The sequence below is a fragment of the Rattus norvegicus genome, chromosome 14 (assembly GCF_021556685.1).
Source record: "Rattus norvegicus strain SHRSP/BbbUtx chromosome 14, alternate assembly SHRSP_T2T, whole genome shotgun sequence".
In the NCBI taxonomy this organism is placed as follows: Eukaryota; Metazoa; Chordata; class Mammalia; order Rodentia; family Muridae; genus Rattus; species Rattus norvegicus.
Genome location: NC_141547.1, coordinates 35492721 through 35507809, shown reverse-complemented (window position 1 = coordinate 35507809; position 15089 = coordinate 35492721). Strand labels below are relative to the sequence as shown.

At 45.9% G+C, this 15089-nt stretch overlaps 1 protein-coding gene across 31 annotated transcripts in view; it reads right to left on the bottom strand.

Moving 5' to 3' along the window:
• Positions 1-15089, bottom strand: part of Fryl (FRY like transcription coactivator) — a 233939-nt gene that overhangs the window by 53049 nt on the left and 165801 nt on the right. For all 31 annotated transcript variants that reach the window (XR_015636760.1, XR_015636762.1, XR_015636761.1 and 28 more), the window contains 9 exon segments: positions 13587-13759; positions 11604-11764; positions 10890-11000; positions 9468-9622; positions 9085-9184; positions 7852-8020; positions 5703-5959; positions 5241-5381; positions 1122-1290 (listed from right to left, as the gene is read on the bottom strand). Coding sequence is in view for 27 of the 31 variants with exons in the window: in XM_087583945.1 (XP_087440071.1) it covers positions 1122-1290; positions 5241-5381; positions 5703-5959; positions 7852-8020; positions 9085-9184; positions 9468-9622; positions 10890-11000; positions 11604-11764; positions 13587-13759 (1436 nt within the window). In the remaining 4 variants the exon portion in view is untranslated.

The window sequence follows — 15089 nt, the reverse complement described above, 5'->3', positions numbered from 1 at the left end:
AGGACAGTCTGAGCACAAAGTCAGAACACAGAGCTGTAGAAAGGACATGGGGACTTTATATGTTACCGGATACAAGAAAACAAAGTTCAACTGTGAAATCTGACTAGTGGAGCATTAAAAACAAATCAGCAAACATTCTGGGATTAAGCACTTGTTTGCATATGTGAGAGAGCTAGACATGAAGAGATAGTTTGGGTAGAAAGTAGGACCAAAACAAAATTATAAAAGACTGAAATGAGAACACTCCCAATGATGCAGTTGGTACTGACATAGTACGACCATGTAATATACTTACACTGGGAGACCAAGTATTACAGAATCTTCACCAGTGGTCTAGACCAGTGGTTCTCAACCTGGGGACATGCGCAACCCCTCAAAGGGTTGCCTAGTGCCTATCCCCTATTTACCACAGGACTCAGAACAGTAGCAAAATTACAGCTATGAAGTAGTAATGGAAATAATTTGACGGTTGGGGTCACCACATGGGGGACTGTATTAAAGGGTGGCAGCATCAGTTAGGGTGAGACCCACTGGCCTAGCTACACTGACTCACCCCCGGGAGTCACCCACACAGTGCAACTGCTTCAACTCAAATCCCTGCTGAGTGCTTCGGGGTGTGCTAGCTTGCCTCGATGACGTGTACTGCATCATTCACAAACATCATTCCATACTTCATAAAGACATCCGACTATGTTTATTCATAGCCAATGATACTTGTATTCACTTGACTGTCGACAATGCATGATACAGAGTCCAGTAATTGTAGCATAGGGTCACACAAGTAATTCCAGCAACTAAGAATTTTTTCTGAATTAAATAAGGTGACTCTATTCATTAAAAACACATCCAACAAAACAAAGAACAGAAAAAAAAATCATTGTTTAGGAATTTATACCACACTCCTGAAAAAGTATAAAACCACCATTTCTGTCTATAACACTAATAAGGATCATGACATTGCTACATTTCTTCACTTATAGAAGATTTACCACGTTTCAGATCAATCACCACACATGCCCACTGTTTGTTTTTCCTTCATGGAATTTAAAGACGAGAACTCCTGTGAGTAAGAACATGTGGGCGGAGCATCGCTTCCCATCGAGGCAGTGGGCGGGGCTCACCTGAGGTGACGGAAGGGATTTTACAGCCGGAAGTGATGCGGTAGTAGGGAGGGTTATCCATGTGCGTCACGCCCGAGCTGACCGGGTCTGTGAGCTGAAGCTCGCTCACCAGCTCTTCTAGCAGCTGCATGGTTTTGTCTCTACCCAGATAAACGATCACTTTCTTCACCTGCACAAGAGATGGTGATCAAGAGAAAAGAAGGAATCTTTTAATCTCATGGCTTTGTCTGGAGAGGCAGGCATTTTGCAAGGCGGGCGTTTTGCTTTGGTTGACTTCTGGGCATCACGTTCATGCGCTGCATCCTGAGGAGGCCAGAGGAGTGTGCATCAGGTTCCTTGGATCTGGAGTTACAGTTGGTTGTGTACTACATGTCGGCGCTGGGAATTGAACCTGGTCTTTGGCAAGAACAAGTGCTCTTAGCTGCTGAACCATCTCTCCAGTCCCCATCGAGATAGATTTTTTTTAAAAAAAAATCAAAGTTAAGGTCTTTGTAGGAGAGTAGGGCCCGAAGGGGAGGGGAGCTTTCCTGTATAAAGGTTCTTGGTTAATGGAAAAAGCTTTGGGCTGCCATCAGGGTAGGGGTGTCCTCTGATTGCTACTCATTCAGCTCTCATGCCAAGCATCTATCTTTCCACTCTTCCCCCTGCCCCGCCCCACCACCACTGAGCCTACCACAGGGGCTTTGCGCTTCAACAGCTAGGAAGTCGCCAGAGTGGCTCTACCTCCTGGGTCGGAATATACCATAGTCAGTCTGTCACTTATGTCACCTACACCACCCCAAAGGCTGTTTATGGAAGGGGCTGTGAGAACTTCCATGACAACCTTCTGCAGATCTGGCTTTCTGCTGGGCACGATTTGAGGAGCTGCACACATCTGGACCTTCACCTCAGCCTCCACTGCTCCTGGGTGTGCTGCCTGCAAGCATGCCTGTGTACTATGTGTGTGTGTGTGCGTGTGCGTGTGTGAGTGTGTGTACGCATGTGTGCGTGTGTGTGTGTGTGCGTGTGTGTGCATGTGCGTGTGCATGTGTGTACTGTGTGTGTGCATGCGCGTGTGCATGTGTGCATGTGTGTGTGAGTGTGTGTACGCATGTGTGCGTGTGCGTGCGTGCGCGTGTGCGTGTGTGTGTGTGTGCGTGTGTGCGTGTACTGTGTGTGTGTATTGTGTGTGTGTACTGTGTGTGAGTGTGTGTGAACGCATGTGTGAGTGTGTGTGCATGCATGTGTGTGTACTGTGTGTGTGCGTGTGCGTGTGCATGTGTGAGTGTGTGTGTCCATGTGTGTGTGTGCATGTGCGTGTGCGTGTGCGTGCATGTGTGCGTGTGTGTACTGTGTGTGTATTGTGTGTGTATTGTGTGTACTGTGTGTGTGAGTGTGTGTGTACGCATGTGTGAGTGTGTGTGTGCATGTGTGTGTGTACTGTGTGTGTGCGTGTGTGTGTGTGCGTGTACTGTGTGTGTATTGTGTGTGTACTGTGTGTGTGTACTGTGTGTGTGTGAGTGTGTGTGTACGCATGTGTGAGTGTGTGTGTGTGTACTGTGTGTGTGTACGCATGTGTGCGTGTGTGTGTGCATGTGTGTGTGTGCGCGCGCGCGTGTGCATGTGTGTGTGAGTGTGTGTACGCATGTGTGCGTGTGCGTGCGTGCGCGTGTGCGTGTGTGTGCATGTGCGTGTGTGTGTGTGTGCGTGTGTGCGTGTATTGTGTGTGTATTGTGTGTGTGTACTGTGTGTGTGAGTGTGTGTGAACGCATGTGTGAGTGTGTGTGTGCATGTGTGTGTGCATGTGTGTGTGTACTGTGTGTGTACTGTGTGTGTGTGAGTGTGTGTGCATGTGTGTGCGTGTGTACTGTGTGCATGTGTGTGTGTACTGTGTGTGTGAGTGTGTGTACGCATGTGTGAGTGTGTGTGCATGTGTGTGTACTGTGTGTGTGCATGTGCGTGTGCGTGTGTGTGCGCGTGCGTGCGTGTACTGTGTGTGTATTGTGTGTGTACTGTGTGTGTGAGTGTGTGTGTACGCATGTGTGAGTGTGTGTGCATGTGTGTGTACTGTGTGTGTGTACTGTGTGTGTGCGTGTGTACGCATGTGTGCGTGTGTGTGTGCATGTGTGTGTGTGCTGTGTGTGTACTGTGTGTGAGTGTGTGTGCACGCATGTGTGAGTGTGTGTGTGCATGTGTGTGCGTGTGTGTGTACTGTGTGTGTGTACTGTGTGTGTGTACTGTGTGTGTACGCATGTGTGAGTGTGTGTGCATGTGTGTGTGTACTGTGTGTGTGTACTGTGTGTGTACTGTGTGTGTGTACTGTGTGTGTGTACTGTGTGTGTGCGTGTGTACGCATGTGTGCGTGTGTGTGCATGTGTGTGTGTGCGTGTGTGTGTGCATGTGTGTGTACTGTGTGTGTGTACTGTGTGTGTGTACTGTGTGTGTGTACTGTGTGTGTGTACGCATGTGTGAGTGTGTGTGTGCATGTGTGTGTGTACTGTGTGTGTACGCATGTGTGAGTGTGTGTGTGCATGTGTGTGTGTACTGTGTGTGTGTACTATGTGTGTACTGTGTGTGTGTACTGTGTGTGTACTGTGTGTGTGTACTGTGTGTGTGCGTGTGTACGCATGTGTGCGTGTGTGTGTGCATGTGTGTGTGTGCGTGTGTGTGCATGTGTGTGTGTGTACTGTGTGTGTGTACTGTGTGTGTATACTGTGTGTGTGTACTGTGTGTGTACTGTGTGTGTGTACTGTGTGTGTGTACGCATGTGTGAGTGTGTGTACACATGTGTGAGTGTGTGTGTGCATGTGTGTGTGCATGTGTGTGTACTGTGTGTGTGTACTGTGTGTGTACTGTGTGTGTGTACTGTGTGTGTGTACTGTGTGTGTGCGTGTGTACGCATGTGTGCGTGTGTGTGCATGTGTGTGTGTGCGTGTGTGTGCATGTGTGTGTACTGTGTGTGTGTACTGTGTGTGTGTACTGTGTGTGTACTGTGTGTGTGTACGCATGTGTGAGTGTGTGTGTGCATGTGTGTGTGTACTGTGTGTGTACGCATGTGTGAGTGTGTGTGCATGTGTGTGTACTGTGTGTGTGTACTGTGTGTGTACTGTGTGTGTGTACTGTGTGTGTGTACTGTGTGTGTGCGTGTGTACGCATGTGTGCGTGTGTGTGCGTGTGCGTGCATGTGTGTGTGTGTACTGTGTGTGTGTACTGTGTGTGTATACTGTGTGTGTGTACTGTGTGTGTGTACTGTGTGTGTGTACGCATGTGTGAGTGTGTGTACACATGTGTGAGTGTGTGTGTGCATGTGTGTGTGCATGTGTGTGTACTGTGTGTGTGTACTGTGTGTGTACTGTGTGTGTGCGTGTGTACGCATGTGTGCGTGTGTGTGTGTGCATGTGTGTGTGTGTGTGTGTGTGTGTGCGGTGCTGTAGAGGCAAGAAGAGTGCATTACAGTCCCTGGAAATGGAGTTGCAGACAGTTGTGAGCCACCATGTGGATGCTGGGAACTGAACCCAGGGCCTTTTGAAGAGCAAACAGCGCTCTTAACCACTGAGCCATCTCTCTAGTCTCGAGTGGATTAAATGGCTTTAATTTAATTAATTTAACTAAATGGATTTAATGGCAGAAAAAGGCACCACATCACATGTCTCTTCCTTTTCCATCTGTCCCCAAACTTTCCCTCCCTTCCAGAAGACACAGGTCCTGAGATCTCTTATCAAAATGCCAGCTGCAGCCTAGGGCAGCCTCAGTTGGTGGATTCTGCATCACCACCACCCCTCTCCAACCCAGCCTTTGTCTGGGGTTTCTCAGATAGTTATTCTCAGCATAGCATTCTTTGTGTTAAGGAACTCCCTTACCACGGCCTCACACATTAAGTTGTTGATCACTCTAGGTATCATTGCAGAGAATAAATCCCGTGTTGTCCTTGCAGTGGGATGCCAGGGTTACAGTACCTGGCCTGGGACAGCACGCAGTGGCAGTGACAGGATGAATCAATGGCCAAGTCCATACTAGGTTCCTGGTTGTCCTCATCCCATTCCCAATTGCCTTGTGGGGCAATCAACCCATACCCTGACAGGTAATTTGGTCAATGTGCAACATTTAAAGAAGGAAAACAAATGGGATTTGAATACGTACGTAAGGCAAGAGGCTTGGTTCGCTGTTCACCCCGCAAATGCTGATCAAAAAGTGCAAAATAATTTTCAGGTTCTTTGGCCAGCCGTCTGCAAGGGTGGTCCACACGTTCTCTACCTCCGACCAGGCCAGCTCATCGCCGTACTGAAAACAGCACACAGAAGGGACACTTCAGGAACGCCTGCTTAGTAAAAACCCAGCTCATCACACCACCAAGTGCTAGGAAGTAACTGCTACAGGAAGTTCCCTCTTCCAAACATTAGAGGAATGACCTCATCCCCAACCCCAGGGAATTTAAGCACCAGCATCGCCAGTCATCTCTGGCTTAAATTAAAGGAGGAAGAATGGAGTTTACACTGTAGCATTCATCTGTCTGTCCCAGGACGGTCTCAGCATCAGTTCCTAGCCGTGGCTCCTCCCCAAACCCCAAACTGTGCAGTGGTGATAAACGCAAGCCACCAATACCTTCGCCGTCATATACATGAGATTGTTCAACACCATGGCGGTGGCCTGTGGGGACCCCCAGCCTTCTCCTCTCAGCCAGCGCCGACTGGTCACCATGAGCTCTCTGTCTTTCAGGGAGCCATCTTCTTCATCCTGCCGCCTCCCTGAGGGCAGAGGTCTGACGTCCACCAGCTCGATGTTGTTCATCCAGGGCAGGAGATAGTGTAGCATTGCCTGCCGCCCCGCGGGGTGAGCTGTCTGGATCCGCTGGCTGATCTCTGGTTCAAGGACATCAAAGGGGAGACCCAACATCAGCCCATGGGCTTCTGAGCCAACAGGGAGACGTAGGCCAATCAATTCCCAATGCTAAGAGCCCAGCTAACACAAAACAGCTCCTTCTGTCTTCTCACACAGTTACTCTCTATGTAGCCCAGGCTGACCTTGAACGTCACCTTCCCAAGTACTGGAACTGCAGATGTGTGCCACCCATCCAGCCCTGCTTCATTTTTTAGATATATACAAAATGCAGTTGGCAGTTAAGTAAACGTTTCTGGGCTCTCAGCAAAATTATAAGATGGTGAGTATTTGTGTGGAAATCAGTATGGTTGCTCCTCCAAACGTTAAAGAGAACTACTCTACCGTCCAACCGATCTACCTATGAGTGTATATCTAAAACAACTCAAAACAGAGACTCAAAGCAGTATTTGCGCATCTGTATTCATGATTACATAGAAGCAATCGCCATGTATGACAGAGAAAATGGAACAACAAACGGTGATACACAGACTAGAATACTACACAGTAGAAAAGATAAAAAAGCCCACACTACACGGAGGAATCCAGGAGATGCTGCGCTGAGCGAAATAACGGCCACATACACAAAACACCACACGGTCCCACTTATCCACAGTAGTCAAATTCATTAACACAAGGTAGATGGTGTGGGGACAAAGGGAGGGAATGGGGGAATGTTGTTTAAGGGCTCAATTCTGCAAGATCAAAGGGTCCTAGAGAGCTATTTTACATTTAACACTACTGAGCTGCACCTTTGAAACAAGTAAGATGACAGTAAGAAGAAAGCCTCAAGACGAAGACAAATATTCTGGAGTATCTGTCTAGTTTACATGCAAACTGGACAGTTTTGCCATGAAGAGCAAACTCTGACACTTCGAAAGAATTTAATATGGAGATCCTAACTCAAGTGTGTAGGTCTGTGGCCTTGTTTGGGCTTGACTCCTTCCGGGACATGGGGTCGTGCCCGGTTGAAGTGTTGGAGCGTTAACATGAAGGGAAGTCGAGCCTCCACTAAGAGTGACAGAAAGGAAGTAATCCATGGAGGGAGGGGGAAAGGTAAGTGCCTGGAAACCAAGACAGAGTGGAATGGAAAGCTATGGAGGACAGCTAACATCCACAACTATGAACAGCCAAGGCCTGAAGACTGGAAGTCACAGAGCAAGCAGTTAGAGCCAGAGGTGTCCACTAAGTTTCGGACAGAAAGGCCTCCTGCTGAGAGGGCTGAGACTACAAAAGGGTGCACAGGGCATTTGCCTGGGAGGTTGGTGTGTATGACTAGTGACCCAAGGAAGGCACTGTGGGGAGGTAACAGGATGGCTATAACGGAGGAGCCAGGAAGTTGACATCATTTAAGGTTTACATTGTTCAAAACAAGACAAAACCAAAACCCCTAAATTGTATATGATGTCCTTTTTTCTTTCTTCTCAAAAGCAAGACCATGCCATCAGAAGATTTAAATAGCAAGAGAGATGAGTTTGAGTTTTTACTAAAGAAAAACCTCTCTCAGACATGTTTTGATGCAACCTCACATTTCTGATGCTTTCAATTTTCTAAAAATTGTCTCTTACAGCCAGAAGGAATCTCAGTGAGTAAAATGCTTGCCATGCAAACACAGGTAAGGAGTTGGCCAAAGTAGCGCCATCTTTAGTCCTGAAGTTAACTTGAGGTAGTGACAAGAGGCCACACTGTCTAGTTAAATCAGTGAAATCCTACCTAAACAAACATGGTGCGGAGTGACTGAGGAAAAGACTGGATATCAACCTAAGGCTTCCCCATGCATGTAATATTCAAACACACACACACACACACACACACACACACACACACTAGGTTAGAGCTGATTACAAAAGCAACAGAAAGCATTTCATTGGGCAACCTGAGAATATGGCAAGCGTGAGCTCTGGATATGCCCTGGCTAGTTCCTCAGACAACTGGTAATAAGAAACGGAATACAGGTGTGGCAGCGGGGACAGCTGGCTGAGGACTCCATCCGTTCTCTGAACCTCCAGTTTGTGAGCATAGCGAAACATCTTCGGTTCCAGGATCTACAGGAAAGCAATTTTCGCCATCTTCAGTTAATAGTATTTTTGGATCCTCTAAGGTTCAGCTCTAATTTAAAATCAAGAAACTCTCCTATGCAGTATTCTAGTTTAAAACCTATATAGTCACTATGTTATGCCACGTTCCAGTGCTTGAAATGTCTGCAGAGGATGAGCACCCCTTGGAAGGATTTGCATGCCGTGTATCTGTACACCAACGATGTGAGTTCATGCTACAGTCTGAAATAGGTCTAGCAACTTAGTGTGCAACGACCTGAAAAGGATTAATCACCTTTCCAGCTAAAAATACAATTGCACATATGTGTGCAAATGGGAAAGGCCCGTCAAAGCAGCTCTTGGATAATCACTAGACACACTATAAACTATAACTGCCCTTGACTTACGGTACATGAAGCACCAGAGTGCTTGCTACCTTTCTTCTTCATTGCAAAAGAGGGCAGAGTTGGGAGTAATTCTTTAGTTGTCTTGATGCATGTACTACTCTAGAGCCCTTAGAAACATCAACACTCACACCAATCCCACTTCAAGGCATCGTCAAAAAAATAAAAACAAAAAAAAAAAAAAAAAAAAAAAAAACAAAACCCCCAAAACCAAAAACCCCAAAAACAAAACAAAAACTGAAAAACAAAATAAAAAACAATGCTTTTTGCCTTACCAGTTAGTTAAACATTTGACAATAATGATAATCTAAGAAAAGTTGTAGGGCTACCATAGAGTTAATATGAGATTATGAGAACTATTTACTGAAAACAAAAAAGGCCCAAACCACTCCTGTCAAAGAGAAATGCTCTCTCCCATACATCAGCCCTAATTAGTGAATCCTTGTAAATATCAAAACACTCTCATATGTCCTACTACAATCCTCATTAGTGCAGTCTGAATCGCTTGTGTTATTTAAAGATTTAAATAGCCGCACTGTCCTGTACTCAGCTTGCACTTCATCAGAACTTGGTCCTGTCCTTTACTATCAAAACTACTATGCTTTAACGGTCAAAATATCCTTTCGTCAAATCCCGAGTAAAGTCAGATTGTAACCATCGTACACGAACCTGCAAGAGTTGCATAGCAACTTCATAGATGCTTCTAGAAGAGTCAGCTGCTTTGAACAGTATCAGATTTAGGAGCATCACCGTGTCACACTGATAATCCCTGAGGACAAACGTCACACGTTAGGAAAGGCAAGGTTTGGAAGTGTTCACACCAGCTAGTCAACTTGGCAGACAAAGGGCAAGGCTGTGAGCGTCTTCTAAGACTACAGGTGACTGCCTTTCTTTAAACTATGGGGGAATCACTATCCTTTATTGGCTAAATGTCACTAGCCTTCAGGGAAAGAAAAAGACAGGTTTCTTAATATGTCTGGAAGACTGTTTCTTGAAAACAGACACTCAAACGACTGCAGTGGGCTCTGGGCAGCAGCGTGTGGACTGGATACCTGTTCTGGAACACATTGGCAATGGCTCTGAAGCAGCCGGCAGCTACCCTCCGGGAGCCCGTATAGCATCGGTCCACGGCCCAGTACATCAGGCTGCTCTGATCAGGGTTCAGCTCCAGCAGCAATGTGACTGCTTCACAGCCTAACTGGTGAACCTGGGGAGGGCGGGAACACCAGGAAGGGAGTCAGAAGGCAGGGCGTCTGATACAGCATACCATCACAAAATCCAATCTCCCTTTGTTCAGCTAATTCCCAGTCTACACACAACAAGGTGGGGGTGGGGTCGCAGGGGTATGTCTTTTTTTTTTCCTGCAAGCCTTTTTGAGTTTCTCTCTTCCAACAGAGAGAGCCGGGAGGCAGCGGATTAATGTGAACAGTATTATGTGTTTTTAGAGAAATAAATGGTGCCCTCCTCAATGACTCTTATAAAGTCTTATTAGTATTTGCAATAACTGTTTCGGGGGAAGATAAGCCATTTATATTGTGAAGCCGATGTGTATACTGTGTAACAGCAAGGGCATGGGGCAAAGGGGCGGGGGGGGGGCAGCAAAGAGAACAATTAACTCAAAAGAGGTCAAATCAGTGATATAAAACACAGCAAGGGGTGTGCAGTGCACTCTAATAGTTATTTACACCGAATCCCATCACAGAATACATGCAGCCCCCTATTAATCCCACACGATGTAAGGGTGATCGAAACTGTTCATGTGAGTAATACGAACCCCAACTTTAATTTCATATCATATGTGTAGGGACAATCTCCTGTGTGCTGTGTGGAGCATCACCTGTCCATACAAATCTGACGGCCTATTAGCATAAGAGAGGAGCTGGCGGTTCCAGAGAGTCTGGACCGCTGGTAAAGGGTCAGGCGCGGGAAGGCTTGGCACCTGGGCTCTTAGGTGTGAAACGGAGAACAGGTAACTGACCAGCCGCGTGGCAGACACAGAATAGTTTAAATGGGTTAAAATAAGTTACAGGCTAGTGGGAGCAAGCCTGAGTTTAAGGCCATACGCGCTGTTAATATATAAGCTTCCTAGTCATTGCTCGGAAACCTGGGCGCAGGTAAACAAGCCTATGGTGGTGCGCATGCTCATTAATTTCAGGCAGCGTCTCTCAGTTGCACCCAGTGCTCACCAGTAATGTGAGTCCAGCCAGTCAGCATGCTCTGGCAAACCCAAGTGTTTTCTGGGATTACAAGTAGGCCAGCTTGGCATTTCCCCGGGTGCTAGGGGTCTGAAGTTGGGTCCTTATGCCTGCCTGGCCAGCACTTCAATGGCTGAGCCGTCTCCAACACCCTATGGTTTTTTTATACACACAAGTCTATCCTCTTTTAAGGGGGACTCATTTCAGAGGGCCACAAGTTAACTGCCAACAACACAATGGTAATTTATTACAAAACATCCAAGGGATGGTTAAGATTACCTTTTTATCCAGAGAGTCCAAAATGTTATCCAGCCATTTGTACAAATAGCCATCAGATGACAGTCCCACGTTATCTGCAACAGGGCCACAACACAGTACAGCAGACATAGCCTTCAAATGACAATATCAGAATTACATTTAAAACACTTAAGAGGTCAAAGGTCTCTGCTTAATGAGAAGAGGCAAGGCATTTTCACCCCTGTATCTAGCCATAATATGAAAACACTGTGAAATATAAACATGTAACAGTACGTGGATATATACTATTACTTAGATATATAATAGTAGTCTCTCTCTGTTTTTGTGGTCTAGGGAATAAAACCTAGGGCTTATACATGCCAGGCAAGCATTCTGCCAGTGAGCCGTACCCCTAGCCTAGCAGTAACTTTTAAAAGTCAAGCAGTTTATCATCACACCGAATTAACTATGCATCTTAAAGACAAGACCACCAGCAGAAAGAACGCTTAAATATGGACAAAATGTATTTCTTAGGGATCCTTAATCCTTTACGAATACAATGATAAAAATCTTGGAGATTTTTGGAACGCCTTTGCATTGTAGTTTAGGTACCTAGACAAAGCTACCTGTGTGGCAGACAAACTTATACCCTAACACTTGGTGCTAAGAAGAAATCCCTTTCTGTACGCGGTATCGTTCATCGAGAGACAGAAAAGACTCGTAACATAGGAGGACACGAGGGATCTAAGGCAATACCTTTAATGCACAGTATTGGTGTCTGTTGATTTGCATATTCCTATCACTGTATCTGTCCAAGGGCGTAAACATGATGCTAAAGGGCCCCGCCCAGTGGCTGAACAGCATAAACAGACTGTGACGAAGGCTTTGTTGTGGAAAGATACTTCTTCTCTGGTGCACTGCAAATACAAGCATAGGTAGACAGTTACTTCTACTTTCTTTCATTCTGATGGGCACACCAGTTTGTCAGCTACTAAAACCAGAGGCCACAGGATAGGAGGAGGAAGTTGCATTTGAATACACCTAAAGCCTCCAGGCAGGATGCTGCAAGGGGTCTAGGAGGGAGCTCCAGTCAGGACCGGCCCTTCCTGGCTGTACGACAACTCTAAGAAGGCATTACCACAGGGGCTGGATTCCTTGCTAACTAAGGGCTTTTGACTAATAAAGTGCTGTTCCTAAATCTGCATTTTTTCCCCAGTAAAAGTTGCTTTAGTAAAAGGAACCACACATGGTACATTTTGACCTGAGGGCAAAGAAGAACAGACCTACTCCAAGTCATGGATATTCGCAGACTGCTGTCTAAGTGCGCTCAGTGGTGCCGGAAGCCTGCAGGGCTCTGTGAACCAGTTCAATTTGGAACCTACTAGTTAAGGGGAACTTCCATGTTTAATCCCTGTCCTATTGCCTTAGTTAGGGTTGCTGACGCTGTAACGAGACACCGATAACAAAAGCAACTTGGGGAGGACAGGGTATATACTACACACATCTCCACATAACTGCCTCCTCAGCCTGCTTCTTTATAGAGCCCAGTACCTGCAGCTCAGGGATGGGAGCACCCACAGTGCTCCTCCCCCACCAACCGCTACTTAAGAAAATACAGACAGATCTTACGTGGCATTTTCCCAGCTGAGGTTCACTCCTTCTCAGATGGCTCTAGCCTGTGTCAAGTTGACATAAAACTTACTCTATATATTCCCTGCATCAATGTGTGTTAAGACATCCAACAGTATCTCAATAAACCAAGGTAATAGAAGCTGTGGGAAAAGTAACAGAATGAAATCTATCTTTACCCTAGCTACCTTCCACACAGAAAATATAGAGGAAAAAATATGCTCTTGACCCTAAAGTAACATTGTTTTCCTTTCAAAGAACAAAGTCTAGCTCCTGTGCTTAAAATTAACATGCCTAATTATGTACTTAAAGGACCCTGTTAAAAATACAACCCATGTGTTTGAAAGCCAAAGGTTAGTATGTATTACTTAAAATAACGAGATAGCCATATTTGGGGAGAGGGAAAAGAAATTTATCCTTAACAAGGCTTACAGCAATCTTTTTTAAAATAGTTTGGAAAGAATTTATGACTTTTAAAAGCACAGTTGCATGGATCAATCTTCATAGCACATTTCTCAGTGCCCGCTCAAAGATAGGCAAGCACCTGTTAAATGAATCCATTGCCACACTGTCCTCTTGTTTTATTTATATCCGTAATGTGTACTCTTTGTCTGCAGGTAACTTAATTCTCAATATCACTTCGAGCATCACACTCCTGGCTTACTGTATCTATCACAAACTTGTCCAAGGAGGATCATTCACAGTCCCCACTGGCCTGATCACTTCTTGATTTCTAGTTACTGACACCAATTTTGAGGTTAAAAAAAAAAATCTCTTGCCATTAACATTGTGTTGACATAGTTTCCTAGGATACTCACAAGTTAGAAGCTTTTAAAAGTATTACACGTGTGTGTGTGTGTGTGTGTGTGTGTGTGTGTACATGTATGAACGGGCCTCAGAGATGGTGTTGTGGTTACGGGAAGCTTGCAGACCAGTGTGGGTCCCAGGGGTAAGACTCAGGCCATCAGTCTGGGCAGGAAGTGCCTTTCGACACTGACCCATCATCTGCAGTCTACAGGTTGCTTCCTTAAAACACACAACCTCAAAGGGGAGGAAAGCACAGGCTGCCTCTGAACATTCCAGAAAGCCTTGAGAAGCTGAAGGCCCTACCCGGAACGTTCTGAATGATATTCGCCACTAAGGCACTGAAATGGCATCGGATATCCTTCAGTGTGTCGGAGTCCTTCTCATTCTCTGCCTCCAGAAGTTGTCGGGTTAAATCTACGTACTCCAACAGAGTGTTGTTGAGGAAGTGAGTTTCGTTATCCAGGCCGCCGCTTGCACTGGGAAGAGTGAAGAGAACAGAGAAGGTGTGACTCTCAGTTCCAACCACTGTCAGAAGGACACACAGCAAGCTTGGTGTGCCTGTGGCAGAATGACACTTTAAAGGCAGAGCAATGAAAGGAACGTACTTCTGCTTAACATATACAGAGTAGGTGGTACTTCTTCAAGGAACTCCAACTGCAGTTGATATCATCTAATCTCATACTTAACTTTTTATTCATTTTTAATTGGATATTTTATTTATTTACATTTCAAATGTTATCCCCCTTCCCAGTTTCCCCTCCACAAACCCCCTATTCCCTCCACCTCCCCCCGCCCGTCTCTATGTGGGTGTTCTCCCACCCACCCACCCATTCCTCCATCAGCGCCCTGGCATTCCCCTACCCTGGGGCATCCAGCCTCCATAGGACCAAGGATCTCTCCTCCCACTGATGCCCAACAAGGCCATCCACTGCTACATATGCAGCTGAAGCCATGAGTCCCTCCATGTGTACTCTTTGGTTGGTGGTTTAGTCCCTGGGAGCTCTGGGGGGTCTGGTTGGTTGATATTGTTGTTCCTCCTATGGGGTTGCAAACCCCTTCAGTTCCTTCAGTCCTTTCCCTAACTCCTCCATTGGGGACCCCGTGCTCAGTCAGATGTCTACCTAACTTTTATAAAAACTAAATATTACTGCCTCTCCACTCACATGTACAGCTTTGTGGTAAGAAGTTGAGGCCTCTGGAGGGGGTCGGGGACTGTACGGGGTGGGAAATGTGTCAGTGTAGAAAGGAAGGCCAGTTCCTGTAGGTCTCTTGTCTCCGATGCTCTTCCTAACACAACTTTACACGGCTGCTTATCCCTGGCCTTCCAACATGACAGGTTATTTAAGGGAATTCAAGGGCACAGCACTGGACCTCAGACTGCTTTAGCCTCCTGAGCTGCCCTGAGCCTGTGCTCTGGGATTCCTAATGAGGAAAGAGATGTCTACTCCAGCATCATGAGCTACTTAGAGTCAGAAGTCTAGACTCCTGTCTTGCCCCACCAGCTCTTGGTTATATATCCAGGACTATGACGGTATGCTTCAATGAGAGCCCACCTTAGTCACTATGCCTAAAATGACCCTATGGACAGTAAGTGCTTGCTATATAAATCAAAGGGTAGTTCATTTCTATCTAGCAAGTTCAACTCTCATTATATTGGGAAGTACTTCTACATGAAAATTTAAAGTAAAAAAAATATTTTACTAGTTGCATCATTAAAAGATCCTTGATCATACAAAAACAAGGGCAAGATGTTTGAAAGGCTATATTGAAAATATCCATCTGTAGGAATAAACATGTGCTGAATTA